Genomic DNA, 16,784 nt, shown 5'->3' on the forward strand with positions numbered 1-16,784 from the left:
GCACAAGGTCTCATTCTGTCCTCATTCACAGAAATGAGCAAGTGTTTGGGGAGCCCCTACAGTGCACCTCAGAGATCCACCACTGTGAGTCCAATATAGGTGGCTTATGAGTCTCAGAATCAATCTTTGGGAACAGATTTTGTGTCTGTTATTAGTTATACTCATTGACTTGGGATCTTTTATCTAAGAGGTATCTCTTTTCTCTCTGCTCAATCTGTGTTTCTTTTTTCTTAATGTTCTCCCGTATTATTTAGGGTAAAAGTTACATTGCAGTTTAGAATGGCAGCTGCTGGAGAAGACAGCCACCCTATTGCGTGCCCAGTGCCACAACCACTGATGCAGCAACAGGAGCTGGAGTCTCGGGTCGCCCGCAGACGCCTGTCCCAGGCCCGCCACCGAGCCACCATGGCAGGGCTCTTTGACAACCTGAGGAAGACTGTTTACTCTGAGTCAGAGTTCACAGCCTCAAAGGTATGGGGACCTGGGTGTGGGCAGATGCTTCCACATGTGGAGGGAGGTGGCCTGAGATCAGGCTTGGCCTGGAGCTGCTGTCCTTGCTGCCTATCCTTGAGGGATGCTGAATAGCACCAGGAATATGCAGAGATGAACTGTGAGTGCCAGACCATATCTACCTGCACGGAGCAGCCTGACACAGAGGGAAAATGATGTGCTTGAGGAGATACCTAGTTAGCCAGTAAATTCCATGCCTCACCCATCTAAGGGCAGTACCAAGGTTTCTGCAGCTGTTCCAGAACCCTGTACCTCTGCCTGTCACACATTCATTCACATGTGTTTTCAAGAACATACCACACCAAGCACTTGTGCACATACGACAGGAATGCACGCATGCATGCTACTATATACACATGCACCCATGTCACAATACAGGTGTGTGCATACTGTAGATGTACACAGTATCTCAGGGTTTGTGCACCAAGAGAGTCTTTCCCCTAAGCAATGGGTCTCTCCAAATAAGCACTTATCTTTTCCTGTTCTTAATTCTATTTTCCCTCTCATGTTTTGTTTTGTTTTGTTTTTTGTCTTTTTGAGACAGGGTCTCACTATGCAGTTCAGGCTGGCCTTGAGCTCACTTTGTAGCCCAGGCTGGTCTCGAACTCATAAGGATCCTCCTGCCTCAGCCTCTTGAGTGCTGGTATTACAGGTATGAGCCACCATGCCCGGCTTCTCATGTGGTTTTTTAATTGCTAATTAGCAGTAAATAAATTAATTACCTGGCAGAGCGTGGCGGAATGTTTAGGTAGATTGGGGCGGTGGTAGAAGGAAAGAGAGACCAGAATGGAAAGGTCTCCCAAGAGCTTCCCTCTTAAAAGAAGAGGGAACTAGAGTTGAGGAAGCCCTTGCCAGCTGGTTAAGGCAGTGCCAGAAAGAGTCCATGTACATGTTCCGGGTCATTGCCCCCTCTCAGAATATCCCTGTTGTCCTGTGCCTGTTTGAGCCAGCAGTGTTTCCTCTCTGGGAGGGTTCGTCAGCAAAGCCGTGCTCTCCGGCTTCATGCTGCCTGCTCACCATGCTTGCAGAGGCTTCTTACTTGGGGTCAGACATCCAGGCAAGCTCCTGAGCAGACACAGGGCCAGGGCTTTGTGGAGGTCAAAGAGAGCACCCAAACACCCTTGTGTGGGGCTCTAAATGGGACCTCTGTTGTACATAGCTGAGGAAATCCCACCAGAGACTCACCTGCTCTTGTAAAATAGAGCAGTGTGCCCGTGAGGGGCAGAGGGAGTGCTGATCTTTTCCTCTCCTGGGCCACACTAAGAGGCTCTCGGGCTCACCAGCTGGCCAGATGTGACAGCACATCTGGCCTCTGCTAAGCACAGCTGTGCTCCAAGTCTTTTGGAGGAAGATATGTTGGCTGTGTGTCCCCAGGGGTGCATACAAATGAAAGTCCCTAGTGTAGACTAGCAGAGAAGCATGCACAACGAAGGGATAGGCAATCAGGGTCTCACAGTAAGCAGTGCAGGCCACTCCAAAGGAAAATCATGTACCCTGGAGTTGACCCTCATGATGTAGCAAGTGATGGAACACAACTGTTAATCAGCTTCAGTGAACGAGTGTAAGTTCCTGACTTCTGTTATGGAAAGATAATCATGGTACCCACAGGGCCCTGCTCCCTCCAATGGCCCTAGGGAAGACTCATTTTTGCCTGTACTAACATCCGGAATTTGGTAGCAATCCTTGGCATTTCCTGATAGATTGCTCCAGCCACATGGTTATCTTCATTATCCTCCCTGTATGTGTCTGTCTGTACCTACATTTCTCCTTTTTATAATGACATCACTCATATGCAACTGGGGCCTAGCCCAAGGATCTCATTTTAACTTGATTACCTCTATAAAGACTGTTTCCAAATCAGGTCAATATCAAGGCATCTGCAAATTCAGTGTCCAGTAAGAAATGGTCTCCAGGTGGTACCTTCTAGCTAGGTCTTCACATGATGAAAAGTGTGAACTAGTTCCCCTGGCTTCTTTTCTCAGGACATTCATCCCATTTGTGAGAGCTCTACCTTCTTGACTTAATCCCCAAAGACTTTATCTCCTAATCCACTCCTGTTGGAGGTGAGGTGTCACCATAGGCATTCAAGGACACATGAACATTTAAACCATAGCACCTAGAGAATCATTTTCTCACCCTAAGGTCAAGTCCAGGACTCTGGAAACAAGTAGCCCCTCATTGCAAGTCTTTTCTGCCTTGACAGCACAATTATGAGACCCAGGACAAGAACTGCAGGGTGTGCAGGAGCAAGGGATGGGTCTTCGTCAGGAAGGGATGCTCAGCAACCTTACAGTTGGCTGTATTCTCCCAAAACTGTTGTTCCTGTCTCTTCATCTCTGGATCAGTATAGTATCGTAAGATCAGTGGAGTATTGTACTTCCCCTTAGGAGCCCTTTTTCAAAATTTTACAAAAATTTTGTTAGTACAGGTGTGCGGTAATTACATTCATTGAGGAGAGTTGGCACAGGTGCCTCATACATCTTGATTCTTTTTCTAGCTCTTCCCCCAACCCACTGCCTCCCTCTATCTCTTGGTCCTTTTCTCATAGGAAGCAGGGAGATAAAGTTTCTGCAAATGAGAAGAGGATCGAGTCTCCTTTTTCTGCACTGTCAGAAGCTCTGTGAATCTAGAATGGCAGCACTGGGGCTCTCACTCCCTAGCTGCCTCTCCAGCTGTCCTCTCTGCAACTGCCTGGTTGAGGCCTGAGTGAGGTCTGCCTAGCCTGTGCATTTCCAAGCTGGGCTCGCTCAGTTTAGCTGCTCTGTTCCACAGTCCTGATCTCTCCAGTCAGAAGAGTCCTTCTCTGTGTTGGCTTGCGAGCCCTTCCTTAGTTCTGCCTCGTATGAATCACAAGCTGCTTCCATGCTTCCCTTTGGGATGTCAGTGTCCTGAAGTGGGGACTGTCTTGTTGACACTGCCTCCCCAGGGTTCAGCATGCAACTTTGCACTTCCTTGAGCCTAAGGAGTGTCCCTGACTCCTGAGAGATGTAGATGTCAGCCCAACATACACTTAGTGTTTCTTATTTTTGAATAATCTTGCTGATACCATCTTGACTTTAGGGAAAGACGAAAGGAAATGAGGAGGAATGAAGAGAGGAATGGAGGGAGGAAAGACGCTAGAAGGGAAGGGAAGAAACTCAGAGTCAAATTTACAGAACACTTGAGAAGTTTGTGGATCATCTGGATGCAAGTAAATTTTAGCAAGTAAATATTTAGCAAGTAAATATTGTGAGCCTGTGCTAAACAGCCAGCTGCACGTGGTCACAACCGAGCAGAAGCCTAGCCTGTGCCTTGTGCAACCTGGGTTGGACAGGCATTCATCTGTGCCCCTCCGGAGCCTGACTCCACCTTCAAGGAGGCAGCATAGTCCTTTGCCTTTCTACAACCCTAGGAGTCTGTTGAATGCAGTTTGTTTCCAGATACTTTGGTATTTCAGTGAGAATCCATTACTAGGTGAGAAAGAAGACTCCACCTCCTCTAAGCTTTAGGGAATCTTTTCCACTGTCAAGGGTATGGCTTCACACTTAGGGACTGTGACCTCAGTTTGAGGGGGTGATGGGTCCACAAAAGCAGTCTCTGCAGTGTGAGGCTGCCCTAGCAGCACTGTCCATCTCTGTCCCCAGTGGCAGGTTCTGAACAAAGCAAAGAATCATATTCAGGAACTGGAAGAAACCCTGGACACTTTGCTGAAGCTGAAAGGTACTAAGTCCCTCATTGGTGAAGGCTGGTTCTGTTTTTCTGTTAGAATCAGAAACTGGGTTACAAAGGGTCCACAGATGCTTATTGAGGGCCTACTGTGCACAAGGCAGTGTGATTGGGCTATGATTGAGATTGATGTCCCTAACCCAGCGAGCTTATGGCCTGGCAGGATGAACAGGGGTCATCAGGCTGTGCAAGTTTGATGAGTCTCCTGTGGGGCACCTGACCTCATGTTAAGAGGCCAAAGGAAAAAAATGAATAAGTGCTTGTTCTGAGCTCTCCCCTCCCACCCAGGAGAGATGCCAAATGAATTCTGGACTTCCAAAATCTGAACCTGGGGGACAGGGTGGAGTTCAGGGCACCCCCACAGGCCACAAAGATGCAACAAGGATCTGATTTTCTTTTTGTCTCAATTGATAGAATCCTTCAGTCTGGAGGATGGAAACCCCGGCAGCTTACAGGAGGTTAAAGAAAAATATGCTGGAATGTTCTCCATAAATGAGAGGTAAGACCCCAAGAGCTCTAGGAGGATGGAGCAAGCTGTGTCCCACCCTCTCCTCTCCCAGAGCAGCCAGTCACTCACCTGCTACACTCTGGTCCTGGGGTAACTAACTCACTTCTGCCTGACCCTAACACACCCATTGGGCTTCTTCTTGTTATGACAGTGACCTGTGCTTATTATGGGAGATGTAGGAAACAAAGAAAAGCCTGAAAATAAATATTGTTTTAGCTCTCAAAAACAATCAATGTTAATTTTGAGGGACATCCATCTATCTAGTTTTAAAATGTTTGCACGTCCTATTTTCAAGGAATGAGATTATAGTATTTAGCCTGAATTATATATAGCATTATATAGTTTGTATTTATACATACATTTGAAATCCTCAGCTACTATAAATATTGGAGGGTACAGATGAAAATAAAGAAAATAAAAATGTCAGTCTACTTTTCAAGTCATGGGAATCTAGGAAAAAGCATTAGACTTCAAAGAGGAAAAGCATGTGTCACAGACGCTGAGTGGGTCATTACTAATAACTCAAACTTACACGAATAGAAGTGTCTTTTATGATGTCAAGTTTTACATTTACTATCAGGGCCTCCCGTGCCTGCTGCACAGAGATCTCCTCTGCTCTGCTGTCAATACCTGCTCAGCATCTGCAGCCTGCAGCCTGCTTTGATCCCAGCCTGAATTTGGGGACAATGACCAGGTCCTAGTAGCCCAGCATGCCCATCTCTAGTGACACAGTATACACAGGCTGGCCTCAAATGACACACGGAGCACAAGCCATTGCTCCTATCCCACGTAAAAGGGTAGGAAACCCCATGCTTTTCAGAGCCTATTGAAGGCCGTTCTGGTGAAGAGATGTAGCATCATGTTATTTTTTAGTATGGCCAGAAACACCATGACATTTATTTTCTTCTGTCTACTTTACTCTATGCCCTGAAAATGTTGACAAAGAACATGTATTGTATAGTATGGAAAATCAGCAGAGCAAACTAAATTATTAAAAATTAAGTAGAAGGCAGAGGATGTAGCTCAATAGCATGCCAAGGCCCTGGGTCCCATTCCCTAGCATGCAAACAAACAAAAATAAGTAATGTGGAAACAAAAATGTGTCAAGAAAAAAATAACCACTTATAATCTCACTCCATCCAGGTTACCATTTTCTTTCCAGAGGGGAGGAAGCAGGTGTGGTGTGGGTATGTGTTGAACGTACATGGCAGTTGAAGACTGTTTTTAAAAAGCAGACTGGACCCTGCCTTGCCATTGACCCTGGAGGTGGTCTCAGAAAGGTGGGATTCTATGCTTGCTTCCCCTAAATGGGTAGCCAGTGGTCTGAACCCCATTTATCATATGAGCTATTCTTTCCATACCGATGTAAGATACAATTCTCATCACACAGAAAAATAACTAAATTTTTGTTAAAATCCTAATTTAAATAATCAGAGTTAATGGTAGGGATAATTTTTTGCTGCAGTAATTAGAATTATGGTATCAGCATAGAATATACTCGTTACATTTTGATTAATTATAAGTAAACTTGAGCGCCTTCGTTGAAGATCATTAGGTTTTCCTTTCCTGGGAATTGTCTGTCCTCTGCCCACCTGTGTTGGGTTGACTGTTTTTCTTATTTAACTGTAGAAGTTCTCTACATGTACATATAAGTTAACTCTATTACTTGGGTTGCGAACTGTTTTTCCTTCAGTCATTTGTTTTATTAGATTGTCTTTGTTTTGTTTTTCTTGTTTGCCATGCAGAAATGAAGTCCAATATATCAAGTTGTTTTGGGGAAAACTTAGAAAGGCGTTCTACATTGCAAGATGTTTAAAAAAGTATTTCCCAAGCTTTCTTTTTCTTTTTAATGGAATTTAACATCTTAAGGGTTATCCCTATCAGTATGAAGAGATCCTGTGTATAAAGTCTGACTTTCTAAATTGTGTCATGTAGTTTTGTTGTCTTAAATGTCTTTTGAACAGCAAAACTGAAAAGTGTTAACTTTTTTAAAAAAATACAGAGTAAGCTTTTGCTATAAACTTAATTCTTTCATGTTTTTGGTGATACTGTAAAATTTCAAGTTCTTTGCTTTTTTAAAATTTCAAGTTCATTTCTAGCATATAAACTTCCTTTTTACTTTATGTTGTAATTGACTCATAATAATTATACCTATTTATGGTACAATGTGACACTTCAATACATGTATATACTATGTAATTATCAGATCAGAGCAATTAACTCAGACATTTGCCATTTGTTTGTGTAGGGAGTTTGAAATCTCTATTAGCTACTTTGTCAACTATAGTTATCCTGGAGAACTTTAGAAGTTATTCTTCCTGTTCATCTGCATCCCCACACCTCTCTCTCTCTTGTCTCCACCCCTACACATCCACACACTTTCTATACTCTGATAGCCCTTGTTGTAACTGAAATTCTGTATTTATTTCTGGATAATGGCCTCAGATTATTCAACTTTGCTAAATCCACTTCTTAACTATAAATCATACGTTCACAGATTCTTTGGAATTTCCTACATATTCACATTGCCTGCAAAATAGATATTTTTACTTCTTTTCTAATCTGTATTCTAAATTTTGATTCTTTTTCTTGCCTTATTGGACTGACTAGACCCTCAAGTGTGATCCTGAGAAGAAGTGGTAAGAATGGACATCCCCTTTTCACTCCTGATTTTAGAGAGAGAACACTTGGTATTTTACCATTAAATATAGTATCAACTGTAGGCTTTTTGCAGATAGCCTTAATCAGGTGAAGGAAGTTGCCATCTATTTCTTGTATGCTGATAGTTCTTATAATAAAATTGATTTTTTTAATTGTCTCTCTGCATATATTGAGATGATTTTTCTTCTTCAGTCTGTTGATGTGGTGAATTGCACTGACTGGTTTTTAAATAAGCAAGACCATTTGGTCATAACATATATGTGACTGGATTATGTATACTGTTGCTAAAATGTGTTGAGAATTTTTGTGTTTGCTGGGGGTCACTGTCTACAGTACTGTCTCGTTCCTGTTTTCCCCAGCTTGATCTCAGAGGATTTTCTTCAGAATGGCTCCTTCCCCTGGTACCCAACTGAGGCAGCATTCGAGAAGGACTTAGAAGAAGAAGAAGAAGAAGAAGGTGAAGAAGAGGAAGAGGAAAACCAGGAAGAGGAAGAGGAAGAGGAAGAAGAAGAGAAAAAAGTGGACCTCGTACACTCCCCAGTCACTTCACCACCAGACCTCCTGGAATTTGAGCGGTGTGAACAGCTGGGTGGGGTGGTTCTATGCACCCGCGGAGCTCCTGTGGGGACTGGACACAGGCTGCAGCTGTGAACACTGTGGCCTCCATGTGAAATCAGACCAGTCCTTGAATGCTGGATACTCTGGAGTTTCCACAGGAGGGGCTCAGGATGGAGTCAGTTGTGGGTCTAGACACAGTCTCCAAGCTGCTGTTTTTATTTAGTTTGGGTGTTTATTTGGATAGATGGGGATGCTGATTGTGTTACAAAGGCTAAACCCCTGTCTACCTCCACCACTCAAGCTCTGCAAATCTGCTGTCTTACATTACAGATGGTCTTACAGGAAGACAGAATCAGGTGTGATGGTGCACACCTGTAATCCCAGCATCCTAGGAATCTGAGGCAAAGAATCGAAAGCTCAAGCCTAGCCTGAGCAACTTAGACCATGTCTCACAATAAAAAATTGTTAAAAAAGAAACAGAGATACAGCTTAGTGCGAAGGCCCTTTAATCCCCAATATAAGGAGGAAGGACAGAAGAAAGAAGACGGTAGGGACAGGGAGGGAAGGAGGAAGGTGAATGGCTTCCTTGCCACTGCCTCCTCTATGGACCCAAAACTCTCAGCAACTGTGTAGCTTATGAAGGTCTTGGCCCAATAGGAGGAATCCCAATCCCTGGCTGGGCCTGGCCCACAGCCCAGTGTTAAAGTGGGGTTTCTAACAGGAAGGTGCACTCCTGGCAGAATTGCACCATATTTCCATGTGGGAGAACAATTGAGCCAGCCATGGAAGAAATCCCAACTGCAGATGTAGGTCCTTCATGGCCCCCTTGGTGGCTTTGGCCCTCTGGGAGTCAGAGGATGCAGAGCTTTAAGGCTAATCTGCTTAAGCCTTGGAGGGGCCACAGGAACTGAATCTCGAGAGCTGGCACGCTTCTGTTCCAGGTACCTCAGCTTCTACAGGCAGACAATGGACCTGCTGATTGGGAATGGCATCGTGTCCTCACAGGAGACCTCACAACCCATCATCTCGGCAGCCATCTCCCACCTGTGGCAGACACTATCCGAGGACAGGAAGGCCAGTGTCCTGCAGGCCTGGACCCAGCAGCATGATGACCCCCTGGGCCTGAGCATCTGCCCTCAGCTGGCCTGTGCTGAGGAAAGCATGAAAGACAGCGGCGTAGACAGCCAAGGGGCCAGCTGCTCACTGCTCTCCACCCCAGAGGAGGTGAGCAGATTCTGTGGGGTGACCCAGAGTGTGACAGGAACCAGTCTGTCATCCTTAGCCCCAAGATCCCGAGCTTTGCTGAGGTCTTTTAGTGAGTTGGAGGGGCCAATTGAAATCGGGTTACATGTGGGTTCTGATTTTCTCATCATCATCTCCGTGACCACTGGACAGCACTTTCTCTTCTCCTGCCAGCAACCTGGCCTTTCTGTGACACTGTGGGAGCCGAGGTATAGGATGTTCTAGCGTAGAACTCTTGGCTGCCAGTGACTTTTTTAAACCTCACATCCAGGAAGGTCTGGGTTAGCCCAGTTGCTCAGTGATGAGGACGGATTGAGGTTCCTCTCTTCTCTCTTCCTTGTTTCATTTTTGAACAGGTTTCTCATTCTTTGCTTGAAGCAACCAAGCATCCTTTTCACTCGATAGGAGTTCTTGTGAGGGCTCTGTCTCAGCCAGGGAAAAGCTACCCAGAAATTCCCACCATGCCTTTTCTCTGCTGTCACTGGCCAGGATTGGCCAGATAAACATTTTACTAAACCAGTGACTGGTAATCCAGAGAGCAGCACCTCAGGACTACTCAGGTCCACTCCTTGAGAGGCAGAGAGTTTCCATCCCAGAGAGCACTGTAGTAACTCAGTAAAGAGGAAGCAGCCACAGTGTCTGCTATCCATGCGTTTCTCAGCTTTTGAGTAGTGAGAGTGGCTTCCAGAGTTTTGGGTGTTGTTAGCAGTCATCCTGCACTGAGATACAAGCAGGAAAACCAGCTCTTTTGGAGTTCACAGAGCCTTAGAAGACTGCTGTTACCATGCGGGAAGACTGCCAAGCACAGAGGCTGCATTTGGGCCCAGCTTTGACACACACATCCTTTGGGGACACAGTGCAGAGAGAGGGAGGCCTTCTACTGCCCTCTGCCCCAGCAGCCTTGTGCAAGCATCAAACAGCTAAATCACTTCTGACACATGAAGTTCTGGCCTTTCTTCTAGGTCTTTTTTGAAGATACCTTTGATGTGGCAAGTTTCTTGGACAAAACTGAAATTCTAAGTGCATCCTACCCCAGGTAAGGAAGGCAGCAGGAGGATGCAAGTGTATGTGTGCCAACGGGAAGGTGTGTGTGTGTGTGTGTGTGTGTGTGTGTGTGTGTGTACACCTGTTCAGGGGTCTTTTATAGTCCATCCTCTGCAATCCCCAGATGGGTGCATAATCCAATAAAAGTTCTTAGGAATCCACATTTTACTGTGATTGGAAGTGGGTTGGTCCTAGGCCTGTGTCATCTCCTGGGGAATGACGTTGTCAGGGACACACTAGGTAATCAGCTCAAGGTGATTCATTTTGTCTGTCTCTTTTGCTGTTTTCTTGGTATACCTTGGCCTTGCTTATCCCATGTACAGATGCTACTGCCCTGCTGTTAAATCCACTGTTACAGAAAACCCCTGGCTGGGTGGCAGAAAAACAAAGACATTTATTGCTCATTGTTCAAGATCAAGGTGGCAGATGACTCAGAGTCTGGTAGATGGCACTTTCTCAATATAACGGGTCTCTCTGGGCCTCTTTTGTAAATGTGTTAATCACCGCCACCTCCTAAAGCCATCACTTGGGTAGGGGCACAAACATTCAGTCTGTAGCCAGGCCCAGGCAGCCCGTGGGCTGCTCATAGCTTTTGAGCTGGCACAAGAGGACAGGGGATCTGAAACACAGAGGACCTGGGCCTGTGGGGAAATAGGCCTTGTGCCCTATGCTTAAAAGAGACTGAGACACACCGAGGGGGAAAGTTACCTCCCCAATGCTGAATGCATATGGAAGGCACCAAGGAGGGACAGCTGACCTACAAGGCAAGAAGACATAAAACAGATCTGGGAAGATTTAAAACAAGAAGCAGCTGGATGAAGCCTGTACACCAGGGTACTTCCTCTGAAGAGCCAGCCTACGATGGGAATTCCCTGGCTGCTCCTCAAAAACCTATGACTTCCTGGTCAGAAGGGAAAGCCCTTCACATATTGCACTTGTGTCCGGGCTGAAAAGAAGTTTGAACATTTTTTAGTCTCTGACTTGAGAGTAAGAGTGACATTCACATCCTTGGGATCCAAGAGAATCTGTGGTCTTCCATGGGAGCCTGGCTTTTGGGTCACCCTGGAGATGTGGCCACAGGGATTCAGACGATTTTAAGCAGACTTCCAGGCAGCCCAATCCTCAATCTTTATCTTCCATCCCCCGCCCCACCCAGCCTGGCCAGACTCGAGGAGCCCTGGGATGGACAGAGGAGGCTGTGTCCTCCCACCTCATGCTCCCCTTGGCATCTGTAGAGTGTGGTTTTGCTGCAGCTGGCTGACAGTTGCATTCCTACTTCAGCACTGGGACTGGGGCACACATAGCTTGGATGCAGTTGCCAACACGTACTTACTAAACAGTATTTGGAACTCCTTGCCCAGTGGATAGAATCAAAACAGGAATCTATTAAAAAAGACAAGGGTTGCTGCTGGGAGGTCCTGAGGTTGGCTGTTGGACCTCATCCCAGGAGAACCTGGGTGCAAGAAGTTGGTTCTTCTCTGTGACCCACAGCACTGACCTTGAAGGCCCCAGTCACACTCAAATGCACCTCTTGTCCCTGGAACATGATAAGGAAGGAGCCTGTAACACAGGCCTCCTTCCTACACCAGGGCCTACACCCCATGTCACATGCACTAAGTGGGGCTTCCCATGGGACCAAACTCCAGCTGTGCAGTGTGTTTCCTGAGCCTGTGCAGCAGCTGTGGGTGGAACCACAGTGGCGAGCATTGCTGTAGCCTGAGAGCTCAAAGAGCTCGTGCTCCTTTGTCCCAAGGCCACAGCATGGGACACTAAGCCAGGGAAACTAAGGCACAAGAGCCAGTCAGTCTCACCATAGTCTTGCTTTTTCAGAGGGTTCTGGATGAGGCATCTCTGCTGTGAACAGAGGCAGCACAGATTTTAGGGGAAGAGCTCTACCATCTAGGAATTCCACTAGACATTCAGAAGAGCTTGGCTCACTGTAGTCCAAACATTTTGGAAGCAGAGGAGTGGTGACAAGCAGAGGTTAAGGTTCTAAATATTTTCTAACTCTTCTTTTTCTGTTGCCAGTTCAGGGTTTGCCAGCTTCAACCCAGAGAACCCAGAGAAAAAGTTGCAGCTCTACCTTCAAATCATCGATTTTTTAAAGGGCCTCTGCTGTGTTAATGCTCCATTAAAACAGGTAGGGCAGAGAAGGTGCAAAGAGACCTCTGCCTACCCACCTTAGGATGGCAGAAAGAACTCATGAGGGCCCCTGGCACTCCTTGCTCTCACCACCCTGCAAGGAGCACTGGGCAGACCTTTTTGCTTCTTTCTGGCCTGCTCTGTGGGTGGTAGACACCAGCCTAATAATGCCTCGTGTGAAATGGAATGCATCCTGGAAGCTGAGGAAGAGGCAAAGGGAGAACTTCCAGGGCAGATTGTACCGGGAGCCCTTTGAAGCATTCCAAGGGCATTTGTAAATGTTGGGCAATAGCTTTGCAAAAAGGCTGAGCTATTTCATCATCTTCTGAGACCCTGTGGGAATATTTGGGGTCAACTTCAAAAGGATCATTTCTACTCTCTGAAAGCTGTGGGAATCTTGGCCAGGGGTCCATCCCTGGGGTTCCCATGGTGGGAGAATCTCAGCCAGCAGCAGGGAGGCCCTTTCAGGTTTGCAGTACATCACAGATTTTCTCTGATGATGATTTAGTAAAAGTACAACCAGTTTTTAAAAGGTAAACTCTAAAGTGACAACTGTTTGTCTAAAAACAGAACAACTTGTTAATAGACCAAGGCATAGTTCAGCTCTTTGCCCATTAATTCTCCATTTCCCTCTGCTGAGACCACTTTGTATCCCCACTGGGGTCAAAACCTGTCCTGTAGTTCACTATCTACATCCTACCAATCTGGGGCAGACCAGCCTGTAGCATCTGCACCCCTCTTTCTGTCAGAATCATCTATATTTGTCCACTTAACCAAGTCTGAGAACTGATTAAAGGGATTCTTTGCTTTCACTTCTTCCTTTCTCCTGATACAACTGAGAACAAGAACAAGCAGAGACTGATGTTCACATGAAGCCAGGGCCTTGAATTTCAGCACCCCCAAGAATCACCCCAATTCTTGATGTCACAAGATGCTCACTCAGTGTTACAATCACGAGGTCCTGGAATTTGTCTTGAACACACTGTCTGAACAGTTCTGAGGCAAGAGACTTTAATCTTTAGGAGACTCTGGTGGGGAGAGGAAAAGTTACATTCTTCCTCATTTCTCTTCCAACTCGCTGCCATTTGTCAGCTCTACAGGAAGTGGTACAACAGAACTCAACTAGTACCTGTGTTGGCTTCCTAGGGCTGCACTAATAAATGACTATAAACTTGGTGGCTTAAAACAACAGAAGTTCCCTTCCTAGTTCTAGAGGCTGGAAGTCTGACACTGAGATGTTGGCAGGGCTGTACAGGCTCTGAAAGCCCCAAGGCATATGCTTCCATGTGTCTCTCTGGCTTCTGGAACTCTCTGGCAACCCTCAGCATCCTCTGTCCTCAGTGTGTCCCTGCCCCACCTACCTGCCTGTCTCTTTGTCCCTCTCATCTTTGTCCCAGTCATTTGTATGTAGAGCCCACCCTAAACCCAGGGTGGTTTCATCATGAGACCTTAATTAATGACATCTGCAAAGATTCTAGCTCTAAGTGATTTTCCATGTGGACTTGATTTGGTAGGAGACTGTTCAATATACTTCAGCGGCCAACATCAATAGCAAACGTCTCTACCAACCTGTTGCTTTCAGGAAATCTGTAGCTTAACAAAAGGCTTCAGCCACCATTTTCAAAGTGGAAGGAAACAGAGCATTGTGAACGACATTCAAGTATTTGTGTGACAGAGCCTGGAGTTTCCCTTTCTCAACCTCTTTGACTTCCCTATGCTCTGAGCACCTCTTTTCTCAATCTTTGTCATTGTCCTTGTCCTGAACAAGAGGCCCATGTGATTTCCCTTTAAAAACCACTTGTCCCATATCTGATACTTATTTTGCTGGGAATGAAACTGGGGCCTCATGTATGCTGGGCAAGCGCTCTTGCACTGAACGGCACCCTCACCTCTCTTACACCCCTGATCCCCATTCCCACCCCTGTTAGGAAAGCTCAGGGAGTAGGAAGTGCTTCTCCAGAGCAGGCAGACTTGGTCCACAGAGGTCATCTCTCCATCTAGAGGTCATCTTTGGTCCTGCTGTCATCAGATGAATGCCTGGGGTTAGGGACACTTCCCACAGGGATCACCCATGTCAGGATTTTCTGCTGGGGTGGAGAAAGACAGGAAGAATAAAAAATCCCAGGAACACTCTTAGGGGAAAGAGTAGGGATTCCTGAGAGGTGGGAAGGGGTCATTGCTAGACACATGGAGTGCTGTGTTTTTAGAAAATCTACTAATAGGCAGCCCCTGTGCATGCTATAAAATCAAAATTAGCAAAAGATTATTGGGGCCATGACCTTAGACCATTGATCTCCTTCTCAGAGATATAATGAAATAATAAAGCACAGACACATTATATACACTATAATTATAAAGGGAACCAATACTGTCAAAGCCCAGTGATGGGCTAGGACCATGAGGCATGGTGTCTTTGGCTTTTACTAAATGGACAGCATGATTGGGGGCATGTTGGTGGGCTGCAGGAAGCTGTGGGGATGAATTGCTGATGCAGCCAAGGATCAAGAATTGAGGAACAATGCATTTTTGGAAAATCATACAGGAACAGATCAGGGTTAACTAGTAACCTGATTGTCTGCTAACTGTGACTACTGAACTAGGTGGAATTTGCTCAGCAGGTCCTCAGCTGCTGTGTTTCTTGCTTTGAGGCACCAGAACCTCACAGACTGTTTGCTGGTCTCAGCTCTGGCCATTGGCTTAAAGATTAATCTGTCCATAAGATGGCCGGTGTCTTGCCACAAAGTCATTAAAGCCTGGGACAGACTCTCGATTTATTTTTGTTTCAATTTATTAATACTAATTATTGCCCATTCTGTCATCTCAGGCTGGTCTTCCGCAAAAGACATTCAGTGAAAACTTAGCTTCTTTCCACCATCATTCCTCATTTACTCCCCTCTTGTCTTTCCTAGAGACAACTACTACAACCAGTTTCTTGCACATCTATCCAAAGTTGGTCTATCCAAAGATATTTGTGTATCCTTGTAAACAGAAATGATAGTATACTAAACACATTGCTTTGCATTTTTAAAAAATTAAGCATCTACTCCAGAGATAGAAACCTATCTCATTCCTTGTGTTAAAAAAACCCAGCTGTATGCTGATGACTGGTGGATGTACCATGATGTAATTCACAGTCTTCTACCGATGAACCACTGGGCTAAAACTAAGATTTCCCCTGTGTGTCTTAGGGGATCCTGGCAATTTCCAGGATAGGAAAGAAGCTAGTTCTCCTAGATCCTTTCTGGAGGTCACAGAGCTTTGTGTGTAATGGAAATATTACCATCTCTAGGGTTCCCTGGCTGGAAGCTGGAGGAGAAAGTTGTAGAGAATGGAAGAGCTGAGACCCCAAGCTGCCAGGCCTTCCTATCAGCCTGGAAACTTCCATCAATATTTCAACTTCTTCTCATGCGTTTTGCAGGAACCAGCCCCATCTACTGATGATGAGATGATAATGCTGAGGTGCCTGGAGACCTTTGATGATGAGGATTTGTAATGGAGGACGGCCAGATGGGGAAGAGGCTGAATGAGGTGTGCAGTCTGCAAGTTTGAATGTTGGCAGCAATGGTTATACCTGCCTTGGCCTCCAGGACTCTTCCAAGAGGGCTGTCTCAGAAACATTTTTGAGCTTTTAGTTTCTGACTATTACAAAGTTTTAAAAGAAGTTTGACTTTATGTCAGTATTTAGGGCTGTTAGGTAGAAGGGGCTGACTTGCTGCAGGGGACACACATCCATCTGGACCTATTCTGAGGGTGCTGGGTACAGCTGAAGCCCCAAGCTGTGGGCTTTTCAAGAAGGGAGCAGGCACAATTTGCCCCTGGAGGTGAGAAAACACCAGTTCTTTCAGCGCACCCAGACCCAGGACATCACTTTGCTGGGTCCTACAATGTTCTGGAGTCTTCTAGAACATCCTGCAAGTACACCCTGAGTGCAGAAACAGTGCTCAGCTTATCTCTGCATCGTTATAAAGGCAGGGTGCAGCCGAGTGCATCCACCTCCTCTGGTGCAGATGCCTGAAAAGCTGTTTTGGTGGAGTCCCAGTGATCTGTGCACTTTTTGGTGAGATCCCTGGGCAAAAGGTACATAAAAGTTGCTATTGTAATTCAAATATTGAATATTGTAATCCAAGTAATCCTTTTTTTAAATCTTCCTCACAGTTTGGAAAATTATATTTGTAATCCCATTAAAATATTATTGGAATCTTAGCAAATTAATTTTAATCTACCATCTCCATGGCAAGAGTAAAGACACCAAGATATATTTAAAGGTAAGGACAGTCAAGGGGTCCTAAGCATGATCCAAGTGAAGATATATGGACAAAGACCCTAATCCAAGACCTCTCTTTATTATCTTGTGAAGAAGATATCTTGTGAAGAAGAGGGTGGTTCAACAACGGGTGACAGTGAGAATGGCATG

The 16,784-nt window shown here is 45.6% G+C and overlaps 1 protein-coding gene across 1 annotated transcript; it reads left to right on the forward strand.

Annotated features, from left to right (window-relative positions):
* Positions 1-263: 263 nt before the first annotated feature.
* Positions 264-16,214, forward strand: Stra8 (stimulated by retinoic acid 8). The gene is made up of 8 exons (XM_003475355.3): positions 264-471; positions 4,134-4,209; positions 4,630-4,714; positions 7,744-7,959; positions 8,884-9,166; positions 10,147-10,220; positions 12,257-12,368; positions 15,789-16,214. The coding sequence occupies exons 1-8, from the start codon at positions 280-282 to the stop codon at positions 15,861-15,863; spliced, it is 1,113 nt and encodes a 370-aa protein (XP_003475403.2). The 5' UTR covers positions 264-279; the 3' UTR covers positions 15,864-16,214.
* Positions 16,215-16,784: the final 570 nt, after the last annotated feature.

The sequence above is a fragment of the Cavia porcellus genome, unplaced genomic scaffold, assembly GCF_034190915.1.
Source record: "Cavia porcellus strain 051 isolate PalLab524CR breed Dunkin Hartley unplaced genomic scaffold, mCavPor4.1 scaffold_6, whole genome shotgun sequence".
Classification (NCBI taxonomy): Eukaryota; Metazoa; Chordata; class Mammalia; order Rodentia; family Caviidae; genus Cavia; species Cavia porcellus.

Excerpts from the sequence above, each read along its gene's own strand:
- Stra8 (XM_003475355.3), top strand. The coding sequence starts at position 280 with ATGGCAGCTGCTGGAGAAGACAGCCACCCTATTGCGTGCCCAGTGCCA. Across the intron at positions 472-4,133 it reads CAGAGTTCACAGCCTCAAAG|TGGCAGGTTCTGAACAAAGC; the intron begins GTATGGGGACCT and ends CTCTGTCCCCAG. Across the intron at positions 7,960-8,883 it reads GACCTCCTGGAATTTGAGCG|GTACCTCAGCTTCTACAGGC; the intron begins GTGTGAACAGCT and ends CTTCTGTTCCAG.